Raw genomic sequence first — 27,794 nt, 5'->3', positions numbered from 1 at the left:
TACACAATGGACAGAATGTAAATAACCAGGGAACAAGGCAATAATTCCCAAAGATCAATGAAATGTTGTAATCTGGGTCCAATCTGTCTTTCACACTCCATATTTCACAGCAGCTTTACTGCTGAAATTGTCACTTTGCTGGCTACGATTCCAAACTGTCATCTTCTAAGTCATTGACTGTGCTAAATGCACTTTCATTCATTGTATAAGATCCTCTCTGTAGCTACCAACACAGTTTCAGCTTTATCCAACAATGCCTCAAATGGTCAGTACTGAGTGAGTTCTACCAAAGCCCTGCCTTCTTATTTAGGTGGGCAGGAAATATCCTCCTCCAAAGAACACAGGGTATTTCCCCTGTCTTGTCCAGCTTGTAGCTATTTCTACCAGGAGATTTGCTGTCATGGGTATGTCACTCTTGTTTGTCTTGTGCCACCTTCACACACCTACCACAGCTCACCTGTGCTATCCATCATCCAACTGCACCTAGGTTGACCCCTCTTTCTGCTGCCCGCCACTTTGCCCTCTAGGTAATACGCATGCCTATCCAAAAATCACATTAACTTGTCACTGTTTTTGGGACCGTGTTATGCAAAAACTGGCTGCTGAGTGGCTTATGAAAAGTAACAATGCTTCAAAAGATCAATAATGAGTTATGAATTGCTGGAGAAAAGACATGCTGTCGAGGCTTTTCATCTTGCACTTACCAGAACAGATGCAAAACTGTCAAATTTCAAAGCAGGCAACAATTTATATTGCGTGAGAAAAGGATGCTGGTTGATTCGCTAATTGACTCTGATTGGTCAAGGTGTTGCAACGGAGAATGCACCAGGAAGCTATTATCCCCCATGTTTTTGTTTGATTCACAAAAGATGCAATGCCTGGACATGTTCCTTTTGCTTGCAGAAGGCATGTCCCTGAATATGAATACATGTAGCTTCAAGCAAGCATAAGTAAGCTACATTGCGAGGCCACCTGATAATCTTAAATTGGTTGTTAGTGTCATTCTCAGCACACGTGGGTTTGTTCAGCAAGTGCTGTCCAATCTCGGAGTCACATCTAATGTTAGACGTGAGTGGTGAAGTGTTTCGGAACATCCCAAAGACATCCATGATACAATGTAAAAGCAACTCATTTTCTTCTTCAACCTCCAAATTCCCGCACCGCCACAATCCACCAATTCCCACGTTCTTGCCATTCTTCCATTTCCCATCCACTGTTCATCCCTACTTCAGTCCCAGACTTTGCCGTTCACTGTCGTCCCTCATAGCAGGTTCAATGTACACCCTGTACTTTATCACTTACTCCTTTCCCTACAGAATTTACAGTGCAGAAGGAGACCATTTGGCCCATCGAGTCTGCACCGGCCCTTGGAAAGAGCACCCCACCCAAGCCAACACCTCCACCCTATCCCCGTAACCCAGTAACACCACCTAATCTTTTTTGGACACAAAGGGGCAATTTGTCATGGCCAATCCACCTAACCTGCACACCTTTGGACTGTGGGGGGAAACCGGAGCACCCGGAGGAAACCCACGCAGACAGGGGGAGAACGGGCAGACACAGACAGTGACCCAAGCCGGGAATCGAACCTGGGACCCTGGAGCTGTGAAGCAACTGTGCTAACCACTGCTACCATGCTGCCCACTTTTCAAAATATTTTTAAAATCTCTGAACATACTGTGTAATTAAAAGCACCGCAATTTAGTTTGTACTATTAGGAAGTAATTAAGTAATTTATAAACAGATGCATAGGCTCTCACATATTGAAACATATATTTTTGCAGCAGTAAATGGTTTAAAGCAATGGAATGAACTATGAAAGGATAATTACACTGAGTATGAAAGCAAACGGAGTCAAAAATTAAGAGGAGAAAGAATTGATCATAAAAGATCCATTTGGAGAGCAGAGCAAATTACAATCAATTAGGGGGGTTATAGTGACTTATTTAACATTCAGTTTAATAATAGTTTGTCAGCAATTCCACTGCAGATCAACAATGAACAAAAACGTCACCCTGAGACATTCCTAAGAAGCTGTTTATAATCACACATTTCACAAGTTAGGAGATCGTGTTTTCTGAGCTGGGTTCAGTTTTACAGCCTTCAAACAGGGAGGAAAAAAGAATGACTGGACAAACTGACGGGGGGGGGGGGGGGGGGGGGGGCTGGGAGAGAAGAATTTCAGCGTAATGGTGAAAGGTGCCATTGTAAACTGAGATTAGGGAGTGTGAAGAGGATTGCCTGTGTAAAATGGGCATTGAAGGAAAGTAAACATCACTGTGACAGTATAAACTGTGACGATCCCAGTTGATGCTATAACTGGATGGGAAGATCCCAGAATGGAAACCTGGCTCAAAAGACAACTTGTACTTTTTTTAATCAAAACATGGAGGAACAGAGTCACAGGACTGCTCATTAGTTTTAACAACAAAAACAAATTATTAAACATGGAAAAATAGAATTATAATCCTGGCACAAAGGAAGGTGGTTGTGGTGGTTGAAGGTCAATCATCTCAGCTGCAGAACATCACTCAGGGGTTCCTTAGGCTAGTGTCCTCGGCCCAACTGTCTTCAGCTGATTCATCAATAACCTCCCTTCCATCATAAGGTCAGAAGTGGGGATGTTCACAGATGACTGCACAATGTTTAGCACCATTCACAACTCCTCAGATAATGAAGCAGTCCATGTCCAAATGCAGCAAGACCGGGACAATATCCAGACTTGGGTTGGCAAATGGCAAGTTACATTCGCGCCACACAAGTCCCAGGCAATGACCATCTCCTACAAGAGAGGATCTAACCATCACCCCTTGACATTCAATGGCATTGCATTCACTGAATTCCCCACAATCAACATCCTGGGGGTTACAATTGATAAGAAACTGATCTGGACTAGCCATATTAATACTGTGGCTACCAGAGCAGGTCAAAGGCTAGGAATTTTACGCCGAATAACTCACCTCCTGACCACCCCAAAGCTTGTCCACCATCTACAAGGCACAAGTCAGGAGTGCAATGGAATACTCTCCACTTGCCTGGGTGTGTGGAGGCCAAACAACACTCAAGAAGTTTGACACCATCCAGGACAAAGCAGCCCTGCTTGATTGCTCCTCTTTCCACAAACATTCAATCCCTCCACCACCAACAAACAGTGGCAGCCTTGTGTGCCATCTACAAGATGCGCTGCAGTAACTCACCAAGATTCCTTAGACAGCACCTTCCACAGCCACGACCACTACCATCTAGAAGGACAAGAGCAGCAGATCCCTGGGAACCCGACCAACAGGAGGTTCCCCTCCAAGTCACTCACCATCTTGTCCTGGAAATATATCGGCGTTCCTTCAGTGCCACTAGGTCAAAATCCTGGAACTCCCTCCCTAACAGCACAGTGGGTGTACCCACACCTCAGGGACTGCAGCGGTTCAGGAAAGCAACTCAGCACCATCTTCTGAAGGGCAGCTAGTGATGAGCAATAAATGCGGGCCTAACCAGCAATGCTCACATCCCGTAAATGAATAAAAAATGTTTTAAAAATCCACTTCAGGATTTGACACCAACCCTTCAGGATTTCTTTGTCTTGACTGACTTCCACTGTTAACACAAACTCCAGCCAATTACTTTAAAAATTGTTTTGCAGACTCTAGTAAGACATTCCAAAATTTAGGATTGTTTTAGAAATTCACCAGCCGGTCCCTTCTCAGCTTCGTATGTGCTGCCCATGAACATTATCCTGTTCTATATCCAGGTTTCTAAAACCAACTGTCCTTTAGTTCCTCTGGATTCTTGCACTTCACTGTTTTGAGCAGAGCTATGACTGCTGCCTTCTCGCTCTCTCCCTGCCTTCAACTGCTGTGTGAGATGTTCTTTCTCTAGTGGTCTGTCTGCATTATCTTCTATAGCCTCCAATTAAAACTAAAGAACAAATGAAATGTTTCTCTCACTTGGGCTTCTAGTTGCCAAGAAACTGCATTTGCTTTTCAAGCCATAGCTCCCTCTCTCACAGTTGAAACTTAACCCATCCCTCACACATACAAACATCTTTGTCCAGCATAAATCTGACTCTAGGTCCCTTCCAGGCACAGAAACATTAAATTAAATCCACCTTAAACTATTCCTTATTTCTAATGTTTGCCAATACAAATATAATCCCTTAAAACTACCTTTGTTAAAACTATTTGAAAACAACTTCACCGTCATGTTTAGTCGCAGAAGTAACATCTTATTTAAGCACAATAGCCAGCAAACCTTCCACTAAATTAAGGAGAATTCCTCACAATTTATGCCACAATGCCCCTGTGATTAAATGTTAAACATACCTGCAGCTTTAATTGCGGTAAGTGTGTGCAACACTATTCTTTCAAAATAACTCCATCTTACAGGCATGTTTCCTGGGTTTGTCAACTTCCCTGAGGCTGTGGCAGCTTTGTTTTGAAGCAATTCCTTAACTTTTACTAGTTTTCCAGGTTGCCCCATGAACAGTGAACTTCTTCAATGCTCATCGTTGTACTGCATCTTCTGCCACTTGCACACATTCTGTGAATTGGTCAACATTCCCTCTAAAAGGACAGGTGTACCATCACTGGGGTATCTCTGCCATCTTTGCAGTCACCTGCCCTTCTCACTGTGCCAGTCTCAGTCTTTGCTGATTTCACATGCTCCCTCTAATGTGCTTGCCATCTGAAAAGATTCAGTGATGCAAGGAAGCAAAGAGACTTGGCACTGTACTCTTTTAATCCCCTCCGCAAACCTGTACAGATTACACGGCATGGACAGTTTGTTATCTTAATTGAACTGTGCTTTATCTTTGATTAAATCGTAAAATCTTGTAACGGTACTCACTGAGGTTAATGTTTTGTTAACACCAGTCATAGGCAATTTTGTTTACCTTGTACGAGCTCCATCAATACAAACCAAAAGTGCTATTATTGGGATACTGTTTTTAAGCAGGACATCTAGCTCCCTCCAAATTGATACCACCACAAAGCCTAGCAGTAGAACCACACATTTGAGGGCAAAATAAAATTGGTTTGGCATTTGGCAGGATTTACATTACAAAGTTCAATCCATGCCAGATTGATTCTGGCAGGGACTCAGAAATTCAAGCAGGTTATTGGATCAGTCAACCACACAGCAGAGACAAGTTACATCTTAAAGCATGCCAATTCTTTTTCTAAACATATGAAGTTTCTGTTTATTCAGCAGAGTAAAGGTTAATAAACTACTGACTGCATCTTATACTATTCCAAATAATCAAGAGGCATAAAGGACAGAGATCCTAAAGGAAATGTTTAGTCTATGTCTCCAGACTTAAAAAATATGGTCATACAACAGTGGCCTACAACCTCTGTTTAGTAAAGGCATGCTGTGTAACAGAACAGCATACCTTCTTCGGCTGAACCTACCATTAGAGAAACCCAGCTTTGTTCACGGAATGCTCTTGTGACTACGGGCTACTTAAGGGCTTCAATTGTATGAAGGATGGACGACGTAGCCGACACCTCCCCTGCTGCTTGGAAAACCATGGATTGGCACAGCGCCCTAATTTACGAGTCTACGCATCCACTTTCGTGCCTGCGGATTGGCTATAAGATTCAGCCCTACATCATGAAACTAAAGATACGTTTTTCCAGTAAAATATTTCCAAATGTCTATCTCTGCATCCAAAAATTGGAAGACGTTTTCACAATTTAAATAAGCAGCGACCCTACTATCTTTACATGTGATACATCCCAGCGTACTCCCATTTGACATGAGTGGACTTTTTTTTCACTGCAACCCCTCCAAGAGGTAACTATTAGACAGGCACAATAGATCTCCGCTCAAAAAGGAGACCCTCTGTCCAGATCTCACGCCAAGACCAGTTTGTCACGCTGTTACCAGTTGACATCGAGGGCCTTCCAGGCACGAGTCTCAGGGATAGGAAAAGGAAGGAAGAATTGGCATGATTCCAAAAATATAACTCAAAAAGTAGCTCCAAAGGCTTTGTATTCTCAGCCCTGCCTGTACAATAGGTGGGATATAGGCAACCCGCCCCTTTATAAAGAGGTACAAAATGTTTTGGCTTAAACCCCATTAAGAGATGATATTCTGAGTGGCATTGTTATAGAAAATGCAGCAGAAAGCGTGTTCCAGTGAAACACAACGTAAGCTTGCGGAACAGCACCGCATCTTTTGATTAGGCACTTTACAGCATTCCGGATTCACCACTGAGTTCAACAATTTCAAACCATTAACTCTATCCCCCCATTTGGTTTCCTTTCCTCTGTATAGAGCCAAAACGCAGTGCACAGCACTGTTCTGTACAGCGCAGAAAAGGCCCTTCGGCCCATCCCAACAATAACTATCCCTAATCTCGCGCTAATCCCACTTACCAGCATTTGTCCCATATCCCCGAATGTGAAGGTGTTGGAAGGGCTTTTTAAAGGTTGTGAGGTTTCCAGCTTCCACTGTCTTCCCAGGCAGTGCATTCCAGATTCTCACCACTCTCTGAGTGTTTTTTTTCCTCAAATCCCCTCTGAATCTCCTGCCCCTCACTCTGAAACGATGCCCCCTTGTAATTGACCCCCTCAACCAAGGGGAACAGCTGCTTCCTATTTACCCTGTCCAAATCACCACTGTGGTCCTTAATGGGCCCTATTCTTTTGCTAGTTATTCTTTTACCCTTAATGTACTTGTAGAACAACTTAGGATTTTCCTTTATTTTACCTGCCAATATCCTTTCATGACCCCTTTTTGTTCTCCTAATTTCCTTTTTAAGTTCCCTCTTGACCATTCCATACGCCTCTATGGCTTCTGCTGTTTTCAGCCCTCAGTATCTGCCATAAGCAACCCTTTTTCCCCTTAACCAATGCTGTATATACCTCGAGGTCCCACCCTTTTACTTGATTGGAACATGTTGGCCCTGTACGCTCCCTATTTCCTTCTTGAATACGTCCCACTGTTCTGTCACAAAATTAACTAAAAGTGTCTACTCCCAATGCACTCTGACCAAATCAGACACTTTGTAATTGCTAATACTCTTGCAAATAAATCTGCTGCAGACTTGTAGAAACTGATTTATCTCTGCATTGCTCTGTGCGCTCCGAAAGCTAGTGACATCGAAACAAACCTGTTGGACTTTAACCTGGTGTTGTAAAACTTCTTACTGTGCTCACCCCAGTCCAACGCCGGCATCTCCACATCATATATAAAATGAACAATAGGTGAAATACAACACATGATACAGGCAAGTTATTTGAATGATTCAGCCACATTACATTGTGGTAGTTCAATAAACAAGAATGCATTACTTCTTCCTGTCTTTGTTGAGATGTGATCCTTCTAATGTGTTGATGTTTGAGTCACAAGATTGCTCTGTATTGAGTTAAAATAGACAGTTGAACAGCAGGCACTTTTACGTTGCCTCAAAGTTCAATTCAAAGGTTGAAGATCCACCCGGAGAAAGTTTAGAACATTTTCAGAAGTTTGAGTGTCCAGGTTTTGTTTCCCTCTGAGGATTTACCATCAGTTTCTTTATTACTGTCCCCAATATTCCCAAATATTGAGTGGAAACTCTTTAGATCAAATAGTTTGGATGGGGTGGTGTTTGTGCAGTGTGTCCAGGAAGCTTTTCTAACACAGTATGTAGATTGTCCGACCAGAGGAGGGGCAATATTGGATTTAGTACTGGGTAATGAACCAGGGCAAGTGATAGATTTGTTAGTGGGGGAGCATTTTGGAGATAGTGACCACAATTCTGTGACTTTCACTTTAGTAATGGAGAGGGATAGGTACGTGCAACAGGGCAAGGTTTACAATTGGGGGAAGGGTAAATATGATGTTGTCAGACAAGAATTGAAGTGCATAAGTTGGGAACATAGGCTGGCAGGGAAGGACACAAGTGAAATGTGGAACTTGTTCAAGGAACAGGTGCTACGTGTCCTTGATATGTATGTCCCTGTCAGGCAGGGAAGAGATGGTCAAGTGAGGGAACCATGGTTGACAAGAGAGGTTGAATGTCTTGTTAAGAGGAAAAAGGTGACTTATGTAAGGCTGAGGAAACAAGGTTCAGACAGGGCATTGGAGGGATACAAGATAGCCAGGAGGGAACTGAAGAAAGGGATTAGGAGAGCTAAGAGAGGGCATGAACAATCTTTGGCGGATAGGATCAAGGAAAACCCCAAGGCCTTTTACACATATGTGAGAAATATGAGAATGACTAGAGCGAGGGTAGGTCCGATCAAGGACAGTAGCGGGAGATTGTGTATTGAGTCTGAAGAGATAGGAGAGGTCTTGAATGAGTATTTTTCTTCTGTATTTACAAATGAGAGGGGCGATATTGTTGGAGAGGACAGTGTGAAACAGATTGGTAAGCTCGAGGAAATACTTGTCAGGAAGGAAGATGTGTTGGGCATTTTGAAAAACTTGAGGATAGACAAGTCCCCCGGGCCTGACGGGATATATCCAAGGATTCTATGGGAAGCAAGAGATGAAATTGCAGAGCCGTTGGCAATGATCTTTTCGTCCTCACTGTCAACAGGGGTGGTACCAGGGGATTGGAGAGTGGCGAATGTCGTGCCCCTGTTCAAAAAAGGAACTAGGGATAACCCTGGGAATTACAGGCCAGTTAGTCTTACTTCGGTGGTAGGCAAAGTAATGGAAAGGGTACTGAAGGATAGGATTTCTGAGCATCTGGAAAGACACTGCTTGATTAGGGATAGTCAGCACGGATTTGTGAGGGGTAGGTCTTGCCTTACAAATCTTATTGAATTATTTGAGGAGGTGACCAAGCATGTGGATGAAGGTAAAGCAGTGGATGTAGTGTACATGGATTTTAGTAAGGCATTTGATAAAGTTCCCCATGGTAGGCTTATGCAGAAAGTAAGGAGGCATGGGATAGTGGGAAATTTGGCCAGTTGGATAACGAACTGGCTAACCGATAGAAGTCAGAGAGTGGTGGTGGATGGCAAATATTCAGCCTGGATCCCAGTTACCAGTGGCGTACCGCAGGGATCAGTTCTGGGTCCTCTGCTGTTTGTGATTTTCATTAATGACTTGGATGAGGGAGTTGAAGGGTGGGTCAGTAAATTTGCAGACGATATGAAGATTGGTGGAGTTGTGGATAGTAAGGAGGGCTGTTGTTGGCTGCAAAGAGACATAGATAGGATGCAGAGCTGGGCTGAGAAGTGGCAGATGGAGTTTAACCCTGAAAAGTGTGAGGTTGTCCATTTTGGAAGGACAAATATGAATGCGGAATATAGGGTTAACGGTAGAGTTCTTGGCAATGTGGAGGAGCAGAGAGATCTTGGGGTCTATGTTCATACATCTTTGAAAGTTGCCACTCAAGTGGATAGAGCTGTGAAGAAGGCCTATGGTGTGCTCGCGTTCATTAACAGAGGGATTGAATTTAAGAGCCGTGAGGTGATGATGCAGCTGTACAAAACTTTGGTAAGGCCACATTTGGAGTACTGTGTACAGTTCTGGTCGCCTCATTTTAGGAAGGATGTGGAAGCTCTGGAAAAGGTGCAAAGAAGATTTACCAGGATGTTGCCTGGAATGGAGAGTAGGTCTTACGAGGAAAGGTTGAGGGTGCTAGGCCTTTTCTCATTAGAGCGGAGAAGGATGAGGGGCGACTTGATAGAGGTTTATACGATGATCAGGGGAATAGATAGAGTAGACAGTCAGAGACTTTTTCCCCGGGTGGAACACACCATTACAAGGGGACATAAATTTAAGGTGAAAGGTGGAAGATATAGGAGGGATATCAGAGGTAGGATCTTTACCCAGAGAGTAGTGGGGGCATGGAATGCACTGCCTGTGGAAGTAGTTGAGTCGGAAACATTAGGGACCTTCAAGCAGCTATTGGATAGGTACATGGATGACGGTAAAATGATATAGTGTAGATTTATTTGTTCTTAAGGGCAGCACGGTAGCATTGTGGATAGCACAATTGCTTCACAGCTCCATGGTCCCAGGTTCGATTCCGGCTTGGGTCATTGTCTGTGCGGAGTCTGCACGTCCTCCCCGTGTCTGCGTGGGTTTCCTCCGGGTGCTCCGGTTTCCTCCCACAGTCCAAAGATGTGCGGGTTAGGTGAATTGGCCAATGATAAATTGCCCTTAATGTCCAAATTGCCCTTGGTGTTGGGTGGAGGTGTTGAGTTTGGGTATGGTGCTCTTTCCAAGAGCCGGTGCAGACTCAAAGGGCCGAATGGCCTCCTTCTGCACTGTAAATTCAATGATAATCTATGATTAATCTAGGACAAAGGTTCGGCACAACATCGTGGGCCGAAGGGCCTGTTCTGTGCTGTATTTTCTATGTTCTATGTACTGTCAGGCAAAGATGCTGAAAGGCATCTTCAGTCCCTGCACACAAAGGTTTCATTGCGCATATCCCATTCTCTTTAATCCTAAGAGCATTCAAAGGACGCTGGTGTTCAAAGAAATGGTTTAATGAACTATCAAACCGTACTTTTATCAAAGAATCATAAAAGGGTTACAGAACCATAAGAGATCATTCTCTGCATTTAACTAGTTTCATTCCCCATCCTTTGCCCATATCCCTTCAGGTGCTTTCGAAAGCCACAATTCAATCGACTTCTATCACACTTTCAGGGTTCGAATTCTAGATTGTAACCACTCGCTGTTTAAAAAGGTTTTTCCTCAGGCCGCCTTTGGCTCTTTTGCCAATCACCTTAAATGGCTGTCCTCTAGTTCTCCACACTTTTATCAATGGGAACTGTGGTAGCGTGGGCCCTTTAAGGGGCGATCCCTTGCTCGCCGAGAACCTATGGGGACGGAGTGTGCGAGCCTTATAGTATTGGATACCTGGGTGTCAGGGTATCATCAGAGTCAGCTTGGCAATCGAGGATTCTAGACCTGTGTAGGAGTTGTACTGTTCTGTTCTTATTTTGTTAAATAAGTCACCATTGTGCTTTGACACTACCTCGTTCCTACGCCTCGAACTACAGCATTGACAATGAGAATAAATTGAAGGAAAGTCGTCACATTTTGAAAGGGGGAGATGTGTGGCCTCTTAGAGGCCTGAAAAAGGTCAAAGATCAGCAGCAGCCGAATAGTAATGCCTCTATTCGGGAAAATTGATCCATTTTATCCAGAGTTTGGGGCCAATATATCAAAAAGATTCAATCCTTTTTGGCTGCCAATGAAATCACGGTAGACGACAAACAAAAGGTTATATTCTTACAGTTTGCGGCCCACAAACATAGGGCAGCACGGTAGCATTGTGGATAGCACAATTGCTTCACAGCTCCAGGGTCCTAGGTTCGATTCCGGCTTGTGTATATATTGCGAATATGCATTATGTTTATGTTAAAGACAAGTGAGGAAGATATGAAGAACAAATATGTCTTTCTTTTTATAGTTACCCACCAACTCCGCACATGAAGCAGATCCTCCACAAAGTGCAACGAGTGACATTCTTTGGATTTGTAATGACTCTTGCAAAGCATGAAGGGATTAACTGCAAATTAGGTAGGCAATAATTATAAGCGGGAAGAGGAACAGTACATTTTGGGATTTTAAAATAAAAGTTTATTGCATTGTGCAAGTGTTGCATTAAATATGATGTTGAATTAGTAAGACCCTCATCAGTCAAACAATCAGACATTTAATTATTTCATATCATGAGTTCCAGCTGGGAAGCTTCAGTTGGGTTTATATTGGCTGATTTGACTATCTCTGGCTGTTAAAGTTAAAGTGGCCTTTTTTATAAAGTGTATTTATTAGAATTTTACATCTTATAAACCGAAGCAACCAAGTTACAAAACAGTACCATACATACGCAGAGCAGAAAGACAAATGGCTCAACGCACCATTACTGAGACGAGCTTTATATTTGAGATTTTTCAATTTAAATTCAAATTCCACCAGCTGCCGGGGTGGGAATTGAACTCATGTCCCCAGAGTATTAGCCTGGGCCTCTGGGTTCCTAGTCCAGTTCTGACACCACTACGCCATCATCTCCCCTCATGGCTCTCAGCCATGACCTGCTGTGATTGGGCCAGGCTCTGGAGCACCTGTGACAGGGCCGCCCTGTCACGTGCCTCGCTGGACACCTCCATCTGCACCTGCACGCACTGGATGGTTGCTGACACCCCCTCATGTAGTCCCTGGCCCTGTGTCTTTATCTCCAGCATGATGGGAGCACTCTTTCCAGAATTCCGAGACCCATCTGGACGGTAGCTAGTCCCTGGGGTCGGGCCGCCCTCCGGCTTTCTGCCCCCTCAGAGGTTCCTACCTCCACCTGTTGTACCGTGACATGTGTGTGTGGTGTGCACCAGATAATGCCCCAGGAGCCTCTTCACTATACTGCCCAACCGAGGTGAGTGTCTTTGGGATGGAGGAGGGTGTTGGAGACAGCTGTGACGGAAAGTTGATGTCATCCCCAGACTGACGGGGTGTTGCGGGCTGGCGTTTGGGAGATCGTGTCGCTATCCAGTCCCGCCTCGTCGCCCGACGTGTCCTGGGGTTGTGACCAAGGGCGGAGGCCCCCAGACAGGCTCGCCCCATCGACAGGCTATCCGGCAAGATGCAAGACATAGGGCGGCACATGGCACAGTGGTTAGCACTAGGTCTACGGCGCTGAGGACCCAGGCTCGAATCCCGGCCCTGGGTCACTGTCCGTGTGGAGTTTGCACATTCTCCCCGTGTGTGCGTGGGTTTCACCCACAACCCAAAGATGCGTAGGTTAGGCGGATTGGCCACACTAAATTGCCCTTTAATTGGAAAAAAAAATAATTGGGTACTCTAATTTAAAAAAAAGATGCAAGACATGACACATGGGGTGGGGTGGAGGTGGTAGGGTGCTGGGGTGGGGGTAATGGGGTGGTGGGGATAATGGGGTGCTGTGAAGGTGGTGGGGTGCTGGGGTGGAGGTAGTGGGGTGGTGTGGAGGTGCTGGGTGGGGGTGCTGTGATGGTGTGGAGGTGGTGGGATGTTAGGGTACTGGGGTGGCGTGTGGTTCACTTGGTTCCCTGATGCCAACCTCCGCCTCGGCGACTGCCCACTCTCCAAGCCACCGACCCAAGTCCACTGCCAGCCGCTCCACAGCAGTACAAAGCCGCCGATCAGGAGGGCCCCCTCCAGTTGCTCCCTGCGGTTGTGTGCTGCCTTCTCCTGGGCAGGGGTGTGGGGGAGGGGGGACACCGAAAATGCACAGTGTGAGGCAGTCAGACAAGGGCAGTACAGGGGGTGGCAGCTGGCAGCCTGTGTGTGCAGGGCATCTGGCCATGGTGGGCGGTATGGGTGTTGGCATGTGGTGCAGTGTGGGGTGCGAGCAGACTTCCGGAGGGTGGGGTTCGGTCGCCCTCAGGGGGCGGGGCTGGTACGGGTGTCTGAGATGGTGCTGGTTACTCACCCTGGCCATCCTGAGGAGGTCGTGCAGCTTTTTACAGTTCTACTGGCCGTTCCTGGCAGTGGGGCCCACGGCGTTCACGGCCTCTGCCATCTGTACGGCAGCGGTTGGCAGCCTCCTTCCCATGCCGGCTCTCCTCCATGGCATCCAGTGGATCTCGAGCTCCACCTCTGTGAAACGGGGTGCCGCTCTTCGTGCTGCCTCACACACTCATTCCAGCCAGGAGTATGTGCAGCTGCAGCTTGTCAGCCTCTCGAGTGTCAATCCCGGCTCTGGCAAATCTAATTGCATTGGAATCGCTCTAGTTCCACGTGGCGCCAGTGCTAGCCCGTCAACGGATCCTTGAATTGCTCCGGGACTGGCGCCGCTTTTGAGGACGTAGAACACCACCAATTCAGTCCCGCTTCAGCACTTAGAGCGCGTTCCAACGGTCACGCTGCACCCGATAAAGCAGCTCACCACGGCGCCAGTTGAAAGCCGGAGACTCCGCTCCCAGGATCTACCCGGCTCGCAACGCCTCGCGAGATCCAACACAATCTCACTAGATATTGCGATGTGAACCCTACCCACAATGGATCATACCCAGAGGATGCTGGAGATAGGGGGCGCAATTCTCCAACCCCCCACCGGGGGCTGGTGTGAATCCCGCCCCCGCCGGGTCCCGAATTCTCCGTCACCAGAGATTCGGCGGGGGCGGGAATCGCGCCGCGCCAGTCGGCGGGCCCACCCCCGGTGATTCTCCGGCCCGCGATGGGCCGAAGTCCCGCCGCTGTCAACCCTCTCCCACCGCCGTGGATTAAACCACCTTTTGAACGGCGGGACAAGGCGGCGCGGGCGGGCTCCAGGGTCCTGGGGGGGGGCACGAGGCGATCTGGCCCCGTGGGGTGCCCCCACGGTGGCCTGGCCCACGATTAGGGCCCACATATCTGCAGGCGGGCCTATGCCGTGATGGCACTCTTTTTCTTCCGCCTTCGCCATGGTCTTCACTATGGCGGAGGCGGAAAAGACCCCCTCCCCTGCGCATGCGCGGGGATGGCGTCACCAGCTGCTGACGCTCCCGCGCGTGCGTCGCCCGGCGAAGACCTTTCACCGCCGTCTGGCGTGGCGCCAGAGGCCTTTCCCGCCAGCCGGCGGAGCGGAAACCACTCCGGCGCGGGCCTAGCCCCTCAAGGTGAGGGCTTGGCCCCTAAAGGTGCGGAGACGTCCGCACCTTTTGGGGCGGCCCGACGCCGGAGTGGTTCCCACCACTCCATCCCGCCGGGACCCCCCGCCCCGCCGGGTAGGGGAGAATCCTGCCCCTGAAATTAAAGTAAAAAGTGCTGGAAATACTCAGCATGCCCGGCAGCATCTGTGGGTTCTGAGGAAGAGCCAGCCGTACTCGAAACGTTAACTCTGTTTATCTCAGCACAGATCCTGCCGGACCTGCTGAGTTTTTCAAGCATTTTCTCTCTTTCAAAACGTTGCTTATGCCACAATAATCAGATGGTGACACAACTACTTTCTTCCTTTTCTTTTGTAAATAGTCTCAACAGCTTGCAATCTAAAAAACAAGACAGTTACTCTTCTGATGGCAATCTTCTTTAATTTAACGCAACCTCTAAACACGCCTGCAATCAATCTGTTACTTTAGCTTTCTACAGTTACAGCGTAAATTCTCCGGCACTCAATCGAAGAATTAAATTTCCAGTGGGGTGCGAACATGATGTGCTACAACTCCGCTGACCCACACCCACACGAACATCATAGGGGGGAAAATCCTCCTGGATTAAAATGACCTTTCACCCTGTTTTGTGACATTATACATTTGAGTTGATTTATTGTCACGTGTACTGAGTATTGAGGTGAAAAGTATTGTTCTGCGTACAGTCCAAACAGGTCGTTCCATACTTGAAAAAACATAGGACAAAGATAAATACACAACATAAATACATAGACACAGGCATCGGGTAGAAAGTTAGTATGGTTATGAGAAAGGTAGGAAGAGGATCTGTGGGCGAGAGTCGCTATGCTCTGGCGCCATCTTGAGTCCAACATTGTTGGGACAGTGCAATTCACCATACTGTACCATTTGGAAAGTTTTGAACACGAGCCAATTCAGGTGCTCTCACGAAGAGTTTGAAACACGCAAATCCTTTTTAAAAAAATCAAATCAGCCACAGGCCTGCATCGCAGGCATCCCGCCGGGTCGGAGAATTGCCCGGGGCTGGCGGGAATCCCGCCCCCGGCAGTTGCCGAATTCTCCGGCACCGGATATTCGGCGGGGGCGGGAATTGCGCCGTGCAGGTCGGCGAGCCCCCCCCCCCCTGGCGATTCTCCGGCCCACGATGGGCCGAAGTCCCGCTGCTGGAATGACTGTCCCGCCGGCGAGGATCAAACCACCTCTCTTGCCGGCGGGACTCCGGGGTCCTGGGGGGGCGTGGGGCAATCTGGAACCGGGAGGTGCCCCCACGGTGGCCTGGCCTGCGATCGGGGCCCACCGATCCGCGGGTGGGCCTGTGCCGTGGTGGCACTCTTTTCCCTCCGCCTCGGCCACAGTCTTCACCATGGCAGATGCAGAAGAGACACCCCCCCCCCCAGCGCATGCGCGGGGATGACGTTCCCGCGCATGCGCGGACTTCCGCCGACCGGCGAAGTCCTTTCGGCCACGGCTGGCGTGGCGCCGAAGGCCTTTCCCGCCAGCTGCCGGCGTGCCAGCCACTCCGGTGCGGGGCTAGCCCCTCAAGGTGAGGGCTTGGCCCCGAAAGGTGCGGAGAAATCCGCATCTTTGGGGCGGCCCGACGCCGGAGTGGTTCCCGCCACTCCATCCCGCCGGGACCCCCCGCCCCGCCGGGTAGGGGAGAATCCCGCCCATATCACTGCGAAGAGCAGCAAAACCTGCTCGACAAGCTTGTCAGGATTGTTTTGGGAGATCATAGCTGATTTATGATTACAATATAACCTAGTTGCTTCAATGTGTTTTCAGCAATTCCAATGAATCGTTAGCATCTGGTGGGACACTGCCAAAGCGAACATTATGTGGTCATTATCAATATTTATAGTTGTAGAAGTACAAGTGATTGAAGAAGGGAAAGTATTGGGGAGGAATTTCCTGTGGTAATTGTGCTCAGAGAATCACTTAATTGGATGTAAAACAAATAAATAAAGATTAAGGAGGCTTGGGTGTAAGAATGTTAAGTATATGATTGCTTTGTGCCCCAAGAACCTTGATCATTTCCAACAGTCTGTTGATCCCACTCTCCAAATGCATCTTGGATCATTACAATGACTCCGCCCTCAGAGCTGTAAATTTGCTGAAATTGCGCTAGTTCATAATGGTTGTAAAATTTTATGCTCGTAAGATTGTAAAAGCAGCAGGAAAATTCCCTCTGATATATTTGTATGGCGTTAAGTTTTTAGAATGTTCTTTTGTCATGGTTTCGCTGGAAGAAGCAAGCGAATGTTCATGTTATCCGAGAGGAAATCATCTCACCCAAAATGTTAGTTTTTAATCTGTCATCTATGAATTTACAATATGGATACAGCAGTGTTTGAAAATATTTAATATTATAATAACGGGCCCAGAGCTAAGTGGAGTACAAGATATAATAAAATGTTGTAATCGGGTAAGTGTGTGATCTAACTGTGTAGAACACACGGCGGAGCGGGGAAATAGATGGGGAAGCGAGGTTCATGGTGGCAGTCCGAAAACTCAGTTGGTGCTGCTTTGGGCTGTTAATGTGACCTTTCACAACACGCATCTCTCGCATCCAATCAAATTTCTCCTTTACAATAAAGCACCCACTATAGTCAGTACAATAGGTTTGCAACAAACCAAGCTAGTTTTACAAGAACTTTGTCAATCCTTTTATTTAATTGAATGCAAAAGGAAACAATACGGTTTAACTTGGAACATAGTTCAGGAATATAGAGTGTAGCATTTTGGTACGGGCATTTTCCTTCCTCATGTGGTGCCTTACCTTAAGTGGAACACAGGCTTAAGCTAATAATGTGAACAATGCCTTTGACCGCAGATTCATATTAACTTATAAAGGAGGGTTATGCTTCGCTAAGAATGTTGAGTAACTGCAGTGTCAGAATAAGTGATTTTTATCATCACACTGTTCACTGTTATTTCATTGCATTCAATTTCATCACCTGCCATGGTGCGATTCAAACACAAGTCCCCAGAACTCTAGATGGGCAGCACGGTAGCACAGTGGTTAGCACAATTGCTTCCCAGCTCCAGGGTCCCAGGTTCGATTCCCGGCTTGGGTCACTGTCTGTGCGGAGTCTGCACATTCTCCCCGTGTCTGCGTGGGTTTCCTCCGGGTGCTCCGGTTTCCTCCCACAGTCCAAAGATGTGCAGGTTAGGTGGATTGGCCATGATAAATTGCCCTTAATGTCCAAAATTGCCCTTAGTGTTGGGTGGGGTTACTGGGTTATGGGGATAGGGTGGAGGTGTGGGCTTGGGTAGGGTGCTCTTTCCAAGAGCCGGTGCAGACTCGATGGGCCGAATGGCCTCCTTCTGCACTGTAAATATGATTCTAGATTACTAGCCCAGTGACAATTTCACTATCACTGGATTAGTAATCCAGAGAGTCAGGGGACATGGGTTTCAATCCCTCCGGGGCAACTGGTGGAATTTGAATTCAAGAAAAATTCTGGAATGAAAAGACTAAAGATGACCCTGAAGCCATTATCGATTGTTGTGAAAACCCATCTGGTTCAGTAATGTCTTTTAGGGAAGGAAATCTGCCGTCCTTACCTGGTCTGGCCGACATGTGACTCCAGACCCGCAACAATGTGGTTGACTCTTAAATGACCTTTGAAGTAGCCTAGCTAGCCACTCAGTTGTATAAAGCTGCTAAAATGTATAAAAGGAATGAAACTGGACGGACCACCTGGCATCAACCTAGTCACCTTGTCGGAAACGACAACGGTAAACCCAGCCCTGTTGAACCTGCAGCCTCCTCCTTACTAACATCTGGGGCCCTGTGCAAAAACTGGGAGAGCTGTCTCACAGACTAGTCAAACAATAGCCTGACATAGCCGTATTCACGGAATCGTACCTCACAGGGAACGTCCCAGACGCCACCCTCACCATCTCAGCCTATCTCCTGCCCCATCGGCAGGACCGATGCTGCAGAGGGGGCGGCGGCACAGTGGTATACGGTTGGGAGGGAATTGCCCCGGGAGTCCTCAACATCAACTCCGACATGGCATCAGGTCAAACATGGGCAGGGATACCTCCTACTGATTACCAGGTATCGTTCCCCCCTCAGCAGATGAATCAGTATCTCCATGTTGAACACCACTTGGAGGAAGCATTGAGGGTGGCAGGGGCACAGAATGTACTCTGGGTAGGGGACTTCATTGTCCATCACCAAGAGTGGCTCGGTACCACCAGTACTGATCTGGTTGGCTGGGCCCTAAAGGACATAACTGCTAGACTCGAGGGAGGCACGGTAGCACAGTGGTTAGCACACTTGCTTCACAGCTCCAGGGTCCCAGGTTCGATTCCCGGCTTGGGTCACTGTCTGTGCGGAGTCTGCACGTTCTCCCCGTGTCTGCGTGGGTTTCCTCCGGGTGCTCCGGTTTCCTCCCACAGTCCAAAGATGTGCAGGTTAGGTGGATTGGCCGTGATAAATTGCCCTTAGATTTGGAGGGGTACTGGGTTGCGGGGATAGGATGTTGGTGTGGCCTTAAGTGGGGTGTTCTTTCCGAGAGCTGGTGCAGACTTGATGGGCCGGGTGGCCTCCTTCTGCACTGTAAATTCTATGATAGACTAGCCCTGCAGCAGGTGTTGAGGGAACCAACAAGTGAGAGATACTTGAACTCATCCCCACAAACTTGCCTGCCACAGATGTATTTGTTAATGACGTGTCAGTAAGAGTCACTACCGCACAGTCCTTGTGGAGACCAAATCTTGTCTTCACATTGAGCATACCCTCCATCATGTGTGGCACTACCACTGTGCTAACTGCGATAGACATCAAACAATCTAGCAACTCAAGATTGGGAAACCATGAGGCGCTGTGGGCCATCAGCAGCAGCAGAATTGTACTCAACCACAGTCTGTAACCTCATGGTCTGACATAGTCCATTCTACCATTATCACCAAGCCAGGGAATGAATCACCAAGATCTGGACATTATACAGGTTTGGGCTGACAAGTGGCAAGTACATTCACGCCACACAAGTACCAGATAATGACCATGTCCAACAAGAGAGAATCGAATCATCGCCCTTTGGCGTTCAATGACATTACCACCACTGAACCCCCAATATCACCATTCTCGGGGTTACCATTTACCAGAACTGGATTAGCCATATAAACACTGTGGCTACCAGAGCAGGTCAAAGGCTAGTAATGCTGTGGCGAATAACTCCCCCCCCCCCCCCCCCCCCCCCGACTGCCTAAAGCCTGTCCGCCATCTACCAGGCACAAGTCAGGAGTGTAATGGAATATGCTCCACTTGCCTGGATGAGTGCAGCTCCAACAACACTCAAGAACCTCAACATCATCCAAGACAAAGCAGCCCACTTGATTGGCACCCCAACTCACACATCCACTCTCTCCATCACCGAGTGGCAGTCATGTGCACCATCTACATCTTTGGACTGTGGGAGGAAACCGGAGCACCCGGAGGAAACCCATGCAGACACGGGGAGAACGTGTAAACTCCACACAGTCACCCGAGGTCAAGATCGAACCTGGGCCCCTGGCGGTGTGAGGCAGCAGTGCTAACCACTGTGCCGCCCTTCTTCTATTCTCTTGCCGCACGAACCTAGTGATGCATCAAAGCATACTTTGGCCTGGTTCAATAGCTAGTAATTCCTGAAACAGGTCGCTAGTCTGTCACCAAGCGCTTATTGTTTGAAGGGGGCCACTAAACATCAAGTGTGGCTGACCAGGAGTCTCTCCCGCTCTTACCGCCATCCCTTAGCCTGTTTGGAAGGATCTGCAGGTTGACACTCTCCCTGTTTGGCCGCGTTATGAACACACCTTCCTTGGCTATCGAACCTTCGGGTGGGACTGAAACCCGGAGCTTCTGGGGTCGAGACAGGGACACTACCCACTGCGCCACAAGGCCAATTTGGAATCATATTTATTCTTAAAGCTGCATTTCTCAGAGATTTAATTTCTGGGTAGTATTGTCGACAGAAACATTTGTTAGTTGGTCCGTGCTAAAAATGCACGAATGTAAATAACTTTAAACGCATTTTTTCACCCTTGATGTGAAGAGACGAAATGAAATGAAATGAAATCGCTTATTGTCACAAGTAGGCTTCAATGAAGTTATGTGAAAAGCCCCTAGACGCTACATTCCCGCGCCTGTTCGGGGAGGCTGTAACTGGAATTGAACCGTGCTGCTGGCCTGCCTTGGTCTGCTTTCAAAGCCAGTGATTTAGCCCTGTGCTAAACAGCCCCTGTTTGTCAGGAGCATTTATAACAATTTTAATCTAATCCTAACTTTAGAATATTTTAAGACCATTGTGGGCGGGATTCTCTGGCCGAGTCCGCCCGCCGACCGATGAATCCCGCCCGAGGTCAATGGACATCTCCATTGTCCGCATATTGCCGTGGCGTTCTTGCGGCGGGCGGAGTGGAAGAATCCAGCCCTGTATCTAAAGTAATGATTTTTTTTTTTTTTGTTGTTTACAGGAATTCTTCCCAGTAAGTCCGAACTTCTCATAGATTCAGACATGGACCGAGAGCTGGAGAAAGTGTACGTGAAAGAATAACTGCATCGTAAACACTTCGGAATTTATTATTCCACCGTTTTGTCTGATTCACACTTAATTCATTCTCAATTTGGAAAAACTTTCCAAGAAAAGTTTCTGAATATATATCAGGATCGATTTTCCTCTTCACCCCATGCGGCAGCATAAATCCCGTCATACATTTTTCACGTGTGTTAGTTGACCTCAGTTGAAATTGGAATATATTGCAGCTCAGCTACTTACTTTTCATCGAGCAAGTGCTGGGCCAAACTACTGCCTTTGATTTGCCGTTTGAACCGACAGGGGCAGTAAGTTTAGTTTTTTTTCCAAAATCTTATTCATAAAATTTGTAAAGGTACATTACATAACAGTTGAGATTTAACATTAAGTGCAAAACATACCAGTTTCTTGTTAATACAGTATTCTGAGGTTCGGCACTACACTTACAACAAGTGAAGAGGGTACCCAGTAGAGCACATGCCTCTGTCACACTGGGTTAGCTCAAAGTTATTACAATTATGCAGCTCTTCCTTCAGGCTTTTCCCTGCCTGGTTGATGCTCTATATTGAAAAAGATGAAAAATAATTCCTTATATTAAGAGCTTTCATTTCACTGCAGTGGCTTCTGGCCAGCCCGCATCCAATAACCTGTTCTGAAAACTCTGCTCACGTTTTGACAGCTGTGACAAAACAGCAGCTGAGACATCCCCAACATTCGAAAACAATCAACAGCATTCAAAATAAAACAGCCCACTACGTCCTTTAAAAGACAAGTCAATTCATATTATCTCACAAGGATCTGCAACCACATCTTCGCCAAACGCTAATTAGTTCTTCCTTGGGCCATACTCTATCTGGTGCACCAAATATCATTCAAATCCATCCATTAGTTTTTGAGCTATAGAATCATAGAATTCCTATAGTGCAGAAGGAGGCCATTCGACTCATTGAGTCTGCACTGACCTTCTTGAAAGAGCACCCTACTTAGGCCCACTCCCCACCCTATCCCCGTAACCCCTCCTAACCTAAACATCCTTGGACACGGCAATAAGGGACAATTTTATCATGGCCAACCTACCTAACCTGCACATCTTTGGACTGTGGGAGGAAACCGGGGCACCCGGAGGAAACCCACGCAGACACAGGGAGAAACCCCACACAGACAGATGTTATTTATAGAGAAACAGACTTAACAAACAGGGGCAAAAACACTACCTCTGTCCACCTTTATTGACAGAAGTTATATTTATAATTATATTTATAGTTATATTTATATTCATTTGATGCCAAATATACAGCTCGAGGATTTTATATGACTTATTGTATCTTGGCATACTGTGGAGGGAGAGCCTTAGACAGTGGATTTCCCCCATTGTGCCATGCTCCACTCTCCGGCCCGTACACCATATCCCCGAATCCCTTTATTCTTTAGAAAGGCATCTATCTTTTTCTTAAAAATGTTTAAAGAAGGAGTCTCAACTGCTTCACTAGGCAAGGAATTCCAGAGATTCACAACCCTTTGGGTGAAGAAGTTCCTCCTACACTCCGTCCTAAATCTACCTCCCCTTATTTTGAGGCTATGCCCTCTAGTTCTGCTTTCTCCGACCAGTGGAAACAACCTGCCCGCATCTATCCTATCTATTCCCTTCATAATTTTATATGTCTCAATAAGGTCCCCCCCGCATCCTTCTAAACTCCAATGAGTACAGTCCCAGTCTACTCAACCTCTCATCATAATCTAATCCCCTCAACTCTGGGATCAACCTAGTGAATCTCCTCTGCACTCCCTCCAGTGCCAATATGTCCTTTCTCAGGAAAGGAGACCAAAACTGAACACAATACTCCAGATGCGGCCTCACCAACACCCTATACAATTGCAGCATAACCTCACTAGTCTTGAACTCCATCCCTCTAGCAATGAAAGACAAAACTCGATTAGCCTTCTTAATCACCTGTTGCACCTGCACACCAACTTTTTGCGACTCGTGCACCAGCACACCCAGGTCCCTCTGCACAGCAGCATGTTTTAACATCTTACCGTTTAAATAATAATCCATTCTGCTGTTATTCCTCCCAAAATGGATTATAAATCGGTGTCCTGTAGATGAAAAGACAGATTTACATGCTGTGTCGATTGCTGTTCTCTCTGTCCCATACTACACATTACAGTTGTATTATCTCCAGCCCCAGCTTCCCAAAATGTACTCTGATATTTTATCTTTACTATCATGTTTCTATGTCCCGTGCCCACTTTTTATATTTGAATAACTTGAACAAACTTAGTTCTTTCAGTGTTTCAATCAACAATCATTCATTTCAACTGGAGACTTGTAAATTTTCACAGCACACCAAGAAGTGAATTTGTAGGCAAATGAATGGAAAACATGTTGAAATTGTCGAATTGTGTTCACATGCACGGAACTCTGTTGCGTTTATGCTGACACATTGTTCAGATATTACTCTTCACTGAATTGTAGTCCTCTCCCCTCTGAGTCAGGATGTCATGAGTTCAAACCCTACTCCAGGAAAAACTCTCGTTGAAATTTGCAATATCTTTGTTCTCACCTGGACAAGAAAAGATGATTAATAGCAAGCAGTCCTGGGTTACTGCATATGCCTTTGCATATCCAAGTTTCCAGTACTCTACAATAACAATAAAAGCAAGTAAAAGGCGCCATAGTCCCAGGTGACCACAGGCTGCTTTCCCCTTTGAGGGGGGAGAGCTGACTGGTGGTGATTTAACCTGAGGGTCACCACACCTCAGGCGAGGGGGCAAGGGTGAGAAGGCGGGGCCTTCATGAATAACCTCAGCCGGTACGGGGTATTGAACCGGCGCTGCTGACCTCGCTCCGCATCACAAATCAGCTGTCCAGCCAACTGAGCTAAACCGGCCCCCAATACGGTGCTGGCACTTCCAGGGTGCCAGGCCAGCAGTCCAAAGTGCCCAGATTCCAGGTTGGCACTGCCAGGGGTCGGGCCCGGGGCAGCCTCCCAAGGTTGGGGGCTGAGGGGGGTCAGAAAAGCCGGGAGGGGGGGGAGCTGAAAGTGGGTGTGGGGGGGAGGGGGGTTGCGGGAAAAATGGCGCCCTAATCTGCAAGGAGCCTTTCCTGTTGGTGAAATCCCTCCGCGTGCCACATCTCCCCGAGGCTAAAAAGAACAAGAATGTGCCGCTGGATCGAGGAATGTTTCTCGGTGCCGCAGCCGCCAAGAAACACCCGCTAAATGTGCCGTTCGCGAACTTTGACTTCAGTCCGCTGAATCATGCCCATAATTGATCACATGACATTAAATCGAGGCCCTATTTGCCCCCTCAGGTGGGCGTGAATGATCTTACGAAGCAACAAGAGGATTCTCCTGGTATCCCGACTAGCATTTAAATTGTACCTTCCCACCCAACACCAACTCACCCACCTTTGAGGGTTAGGATTAGCCCCCGAGCTAAGAATACTTACTGATTTGCGATGAAGGTATTTTCTGCTGTCTTGCTGAAATTTCACCTTGTTAAAATTTCACAGTATCTTTCAGGCAACATTTGCTTTGAAAAAATTACATTCAAGATGCTGTAATAAAAGCAAACTACTGTGGATGCTGGGAAACTGAAATAGAAACAGGAAGTGCTGCAAAGACTCGTCAGATCAGGCAGCATCGGTGGAGGGAGAAACAGGGGGAATGCTTCCAGTTCAATGTGACTTCTCCAGAACTCTTTTTATTCAAAAAACCAAGGCCCGTGGCAAATTTCACATTTCGATATAGGCACATGCATGACTTTGAAAGGAAAGGCGCGAGAAAAACTAGCACCATTGGCGCTCAGATGGCCATTTGCAACCAGAAAATACACAAATTCTTTTTTATTTTACACGAAATGTGCTGAAAGAAAAGGCTTGCTTACGTGGATTTCAAGTCAAATTCAGTCTGGGCTTTGAGCTCAAATTGATTGGCTGTAGGTTTCCTTTGAGACGTTTCGGATCAGTCTAGATTGTTATTGTGGAGTACTGGGAACTTGGAGCTGCAGATGAATATGCCATAACCCAGGAGTGCTTGATACTAATTATTCCTTATTCAGATAAGCACCAAGATATTGCCAATTTAAATGAGGATGCTTTTGTGGTATTCTCTGAATGAACGGATACACTACAGCCAGCTTTATGTTGAGAGCTAAGTATAAGTTTCACATTTTTAAAAAAATTACTTTTTGCCAGTTAGTTTGTTCCAAAAGTGACTTTCACAACAAGCTGGAGCTTTGTTGTACGTTGGTGCTGGTGTACATGTCACTGCTGCCACCAGCAGGAACACCGTGACACTGCAATCCTCATTTTAATTCATTTCCTTGCCCTGGGCAATGTCCTCTGGATAACCACGTTATTCTATCTCTGTAATGCGCCTACATTATACAGATTTTCTAATACCGTCTCACAGTTTAAAATAAAACACTGAAGAGGCAAATTTGCTGAGAAAACGTTGTGTATGACAGTTACCTGTAATTGACTGCACATTGAGGCCTCCAGGAGAAATCTGATAGTGAGTGCACTTTCTGCTGTTCACTTTGTGAAGTCTGCAAAGGAACAGTGTCCCCTGTAGTTTGTGCATTTACTCAATCCCATCAATTTCTGCGGGTCAATCATCATCAGTGAAAATGATCCAAAGACTTAATCTCACGATCCAAGTTTGTTGATAAATCTCGCCAAGCCACCCCTCCCAACTTTCCGTGGTTTTGGTTTGTTCTACTTTCCATTCCGCAGTTTAGGCTGTGCAGCAGTAGGACCTGTAGCGGGATGTGAGGACAGACATTTTATTGCAATGATTAATCTCTTGTGTTTACGTCTGTCGGTAGAATTGAACACATGCTCAGTAACCAGACCTCCAGTGCTCACGTGCTCGCTCAGAAGGAACCATCCAGAAAAGTCGGTCATCGCAAGACTGTGACTCAACGCAAGAAAGTGGACATTGAGAGCGATGGCTCGACCGAAGAAACTGACTCTTCTGAAAATTAACTCCCCGACATTGTTGGCTGCTGTTAATTGTTAGACATTGGTTGCTGCTGTTAATGTTACGCCGCATTATAAAATAGCTACCATCAGCTTTGCTTTTGTTGATTAAAATATTCAAAGAGTCTTCCGCTGTGTTCGGGTCATCATAGTCAATGCACCGTCTCTTCACTATTGTACATTGCTTTTGAGCCCGGATTGGATGCATGGTCTGATTCTGCCAGATTTAGTGAACTCATTCCGAGCCGCCTCAGCCAAATTCCTATTGGGGGTTCAATTGCGTTACAGAAATTAGCCAAAAGAGAAGCTGGGCAGCTGTCTCGCCCAGTCAACCTTTCGGCTTGAATTTGTGGGGGAATTTGAAAGATTGTATTCAGGAAATCATACTGTGCACCTAGCCTGCTCATTCTCTTCACAATGTCCATTATCTTGTTAAGAGCAAACTGTAGAAGCTTTTTCATCCAGTATACTTCAGCCAGAAGATAAACAGCATTTTCACCTTATAAAAAATGGTACAATAACTGCTGTTCCAGAAATCTTACCTCAACTGTGTGGCATATGTCCGCGTGGGTTCAAACCCCACTCCTGGTACCATGTGTTCTCTGCCTTGTTCTATCCGGATGGCTTTGATGTGTAGTGTTGATCAGAGAACAACGAGTCTTGTAAACCAACACAACTATTTTATTAAACACTACTAACTGGATTCTTATCCCTAAGAAACAAACAGTTGATTGATCACAGATAAACTATACTCATCTACATCTAACTCACTAACATAACAAACTACTCTCTTGCTCTCTTACTATCTTCAGTCCTTCTATCCAGCTCCTGCTCCTACCACCTGTCCCACAAGGCTCTGCATCATCCCTTCTATACTTCTGAGACTAGCTCCCTCTAGTGGCTCTCTGAGTACATTTTGTTAACCCTTACTTTACTGGCATATATCATACTACAAACTGCAGCATGGAAAATAAGGTAATGGTCATCCCTCGACTGAAAGTCAGAGTTACGAGTCTGAATATAGATTTTAGTGATGATATATCTCAATCAGACTCAATTTAAGGTGCTCTTGAATGTAGTCTCAGTGCAGGCATATTGAACACAGTCGAGGTGAATTGTTGAAATGTCAAGAAATTCAAGCACTGTAACTAACTAAACCACCCCGCTGCTATCAAAGGATGATGCGGTTGGTTGCAGCTATGATGCTCTCCACAGCCAAATATATTGTCCAGTGTTAAATGTTTTTTAAAAAATGATCTACTGAAGTATTTGAGGGCATCTGGCTCCAACATGTCCACCTGCAAAAGAAGTGAAAAACTAAATGGGGTGTGGTTAAAACTGAAACATACATTATCTGATATCTTAAAATAAATAAATAAACTGCTTCAAATGTCTTTCACGGCTAAAGTTAATTTTGGAAAAACCACATACTTGTTTTTGCACTCATTGCCAAATGTAATAAAGATGGTGTGAACGTTTCATACGGGCCACGTAACCTACCTTGAGAAATAAATTGCGTTGACCGCTGAGTTGACTGGACAAAACTACAGCTAAACAATGGGAAATTCTTGGGGGTTACCTTGGTAAAATACAAAAGTTAAACGCATGTCCCTAAAAGGCAAAAGCCCCACTTGTGCAATTAGTCCTGCATGCAAGGTGGACAACTGAGGTATGGGACAATGTTAAGCTAAAATAAAAAGCTTCCAGATAGTCAAAGAAAAGCAGAAATCTAGCAGACTGCGGAATTATAAAATC

General features: G+C 46.4%; 1 protein-coding gene across 3 annotated transcripts in view; it reads left to right on the top strand.

Moving 5' to 3' along the window:
• cstpp1 (centriolar satellite-associated tubulin polyglutamylase complex regulator 1) overlaps nt 1–27,433 on the top strand; it is a 427,611-nt gene extending 400,178 nt beyond the window's left edge. For all 3 annotated transcript variants that reach the window (XM_072466623.1, XM_072466624.1, XM_072466625.1), the window contains 3 exons: nt 11,360–11,469; nt 20,997–21,060; nt 25,886–27,433. In XM_072466623.1, coding sequence (XP_072322724.1) covers nt 11,360–11,469; nt 20,997–21,060; nt 25,886–26,045 — 334 coding nt within the window. In that variant the 3' untranslated portion in view covers nt 26,046–27,433. The remainder of the gene's footprint in view (nt 1–11,359; nt 11,470–20,996; nt 21,061–25,885) is intronic.
• Nucleotides 27,434–27,794: the final 361 nt, after the last annotated feature.

Source organism: Scyliorhinus torazame, chromosome 10 (assembly GCF_047496885.1).
Source record: "Scyliorhinus torazame isolate Kashiwa2021f chromosome 10, sScyTor2.1, whole genome shotgun sequence".
NCBI classification, from domain to species: domain Eukaryota; kingdom Metazoa; phylum Chordata; class Chondrichthyes; order Carcharhiniformes; family Scyliorhinidae; genus Scyliorhinus; species Scyliorhinus torazame.
Note: the sequence above shows the minus strand (reverse complement) of the source record. Positions and strands in the feature narration are given on the sequence as shown.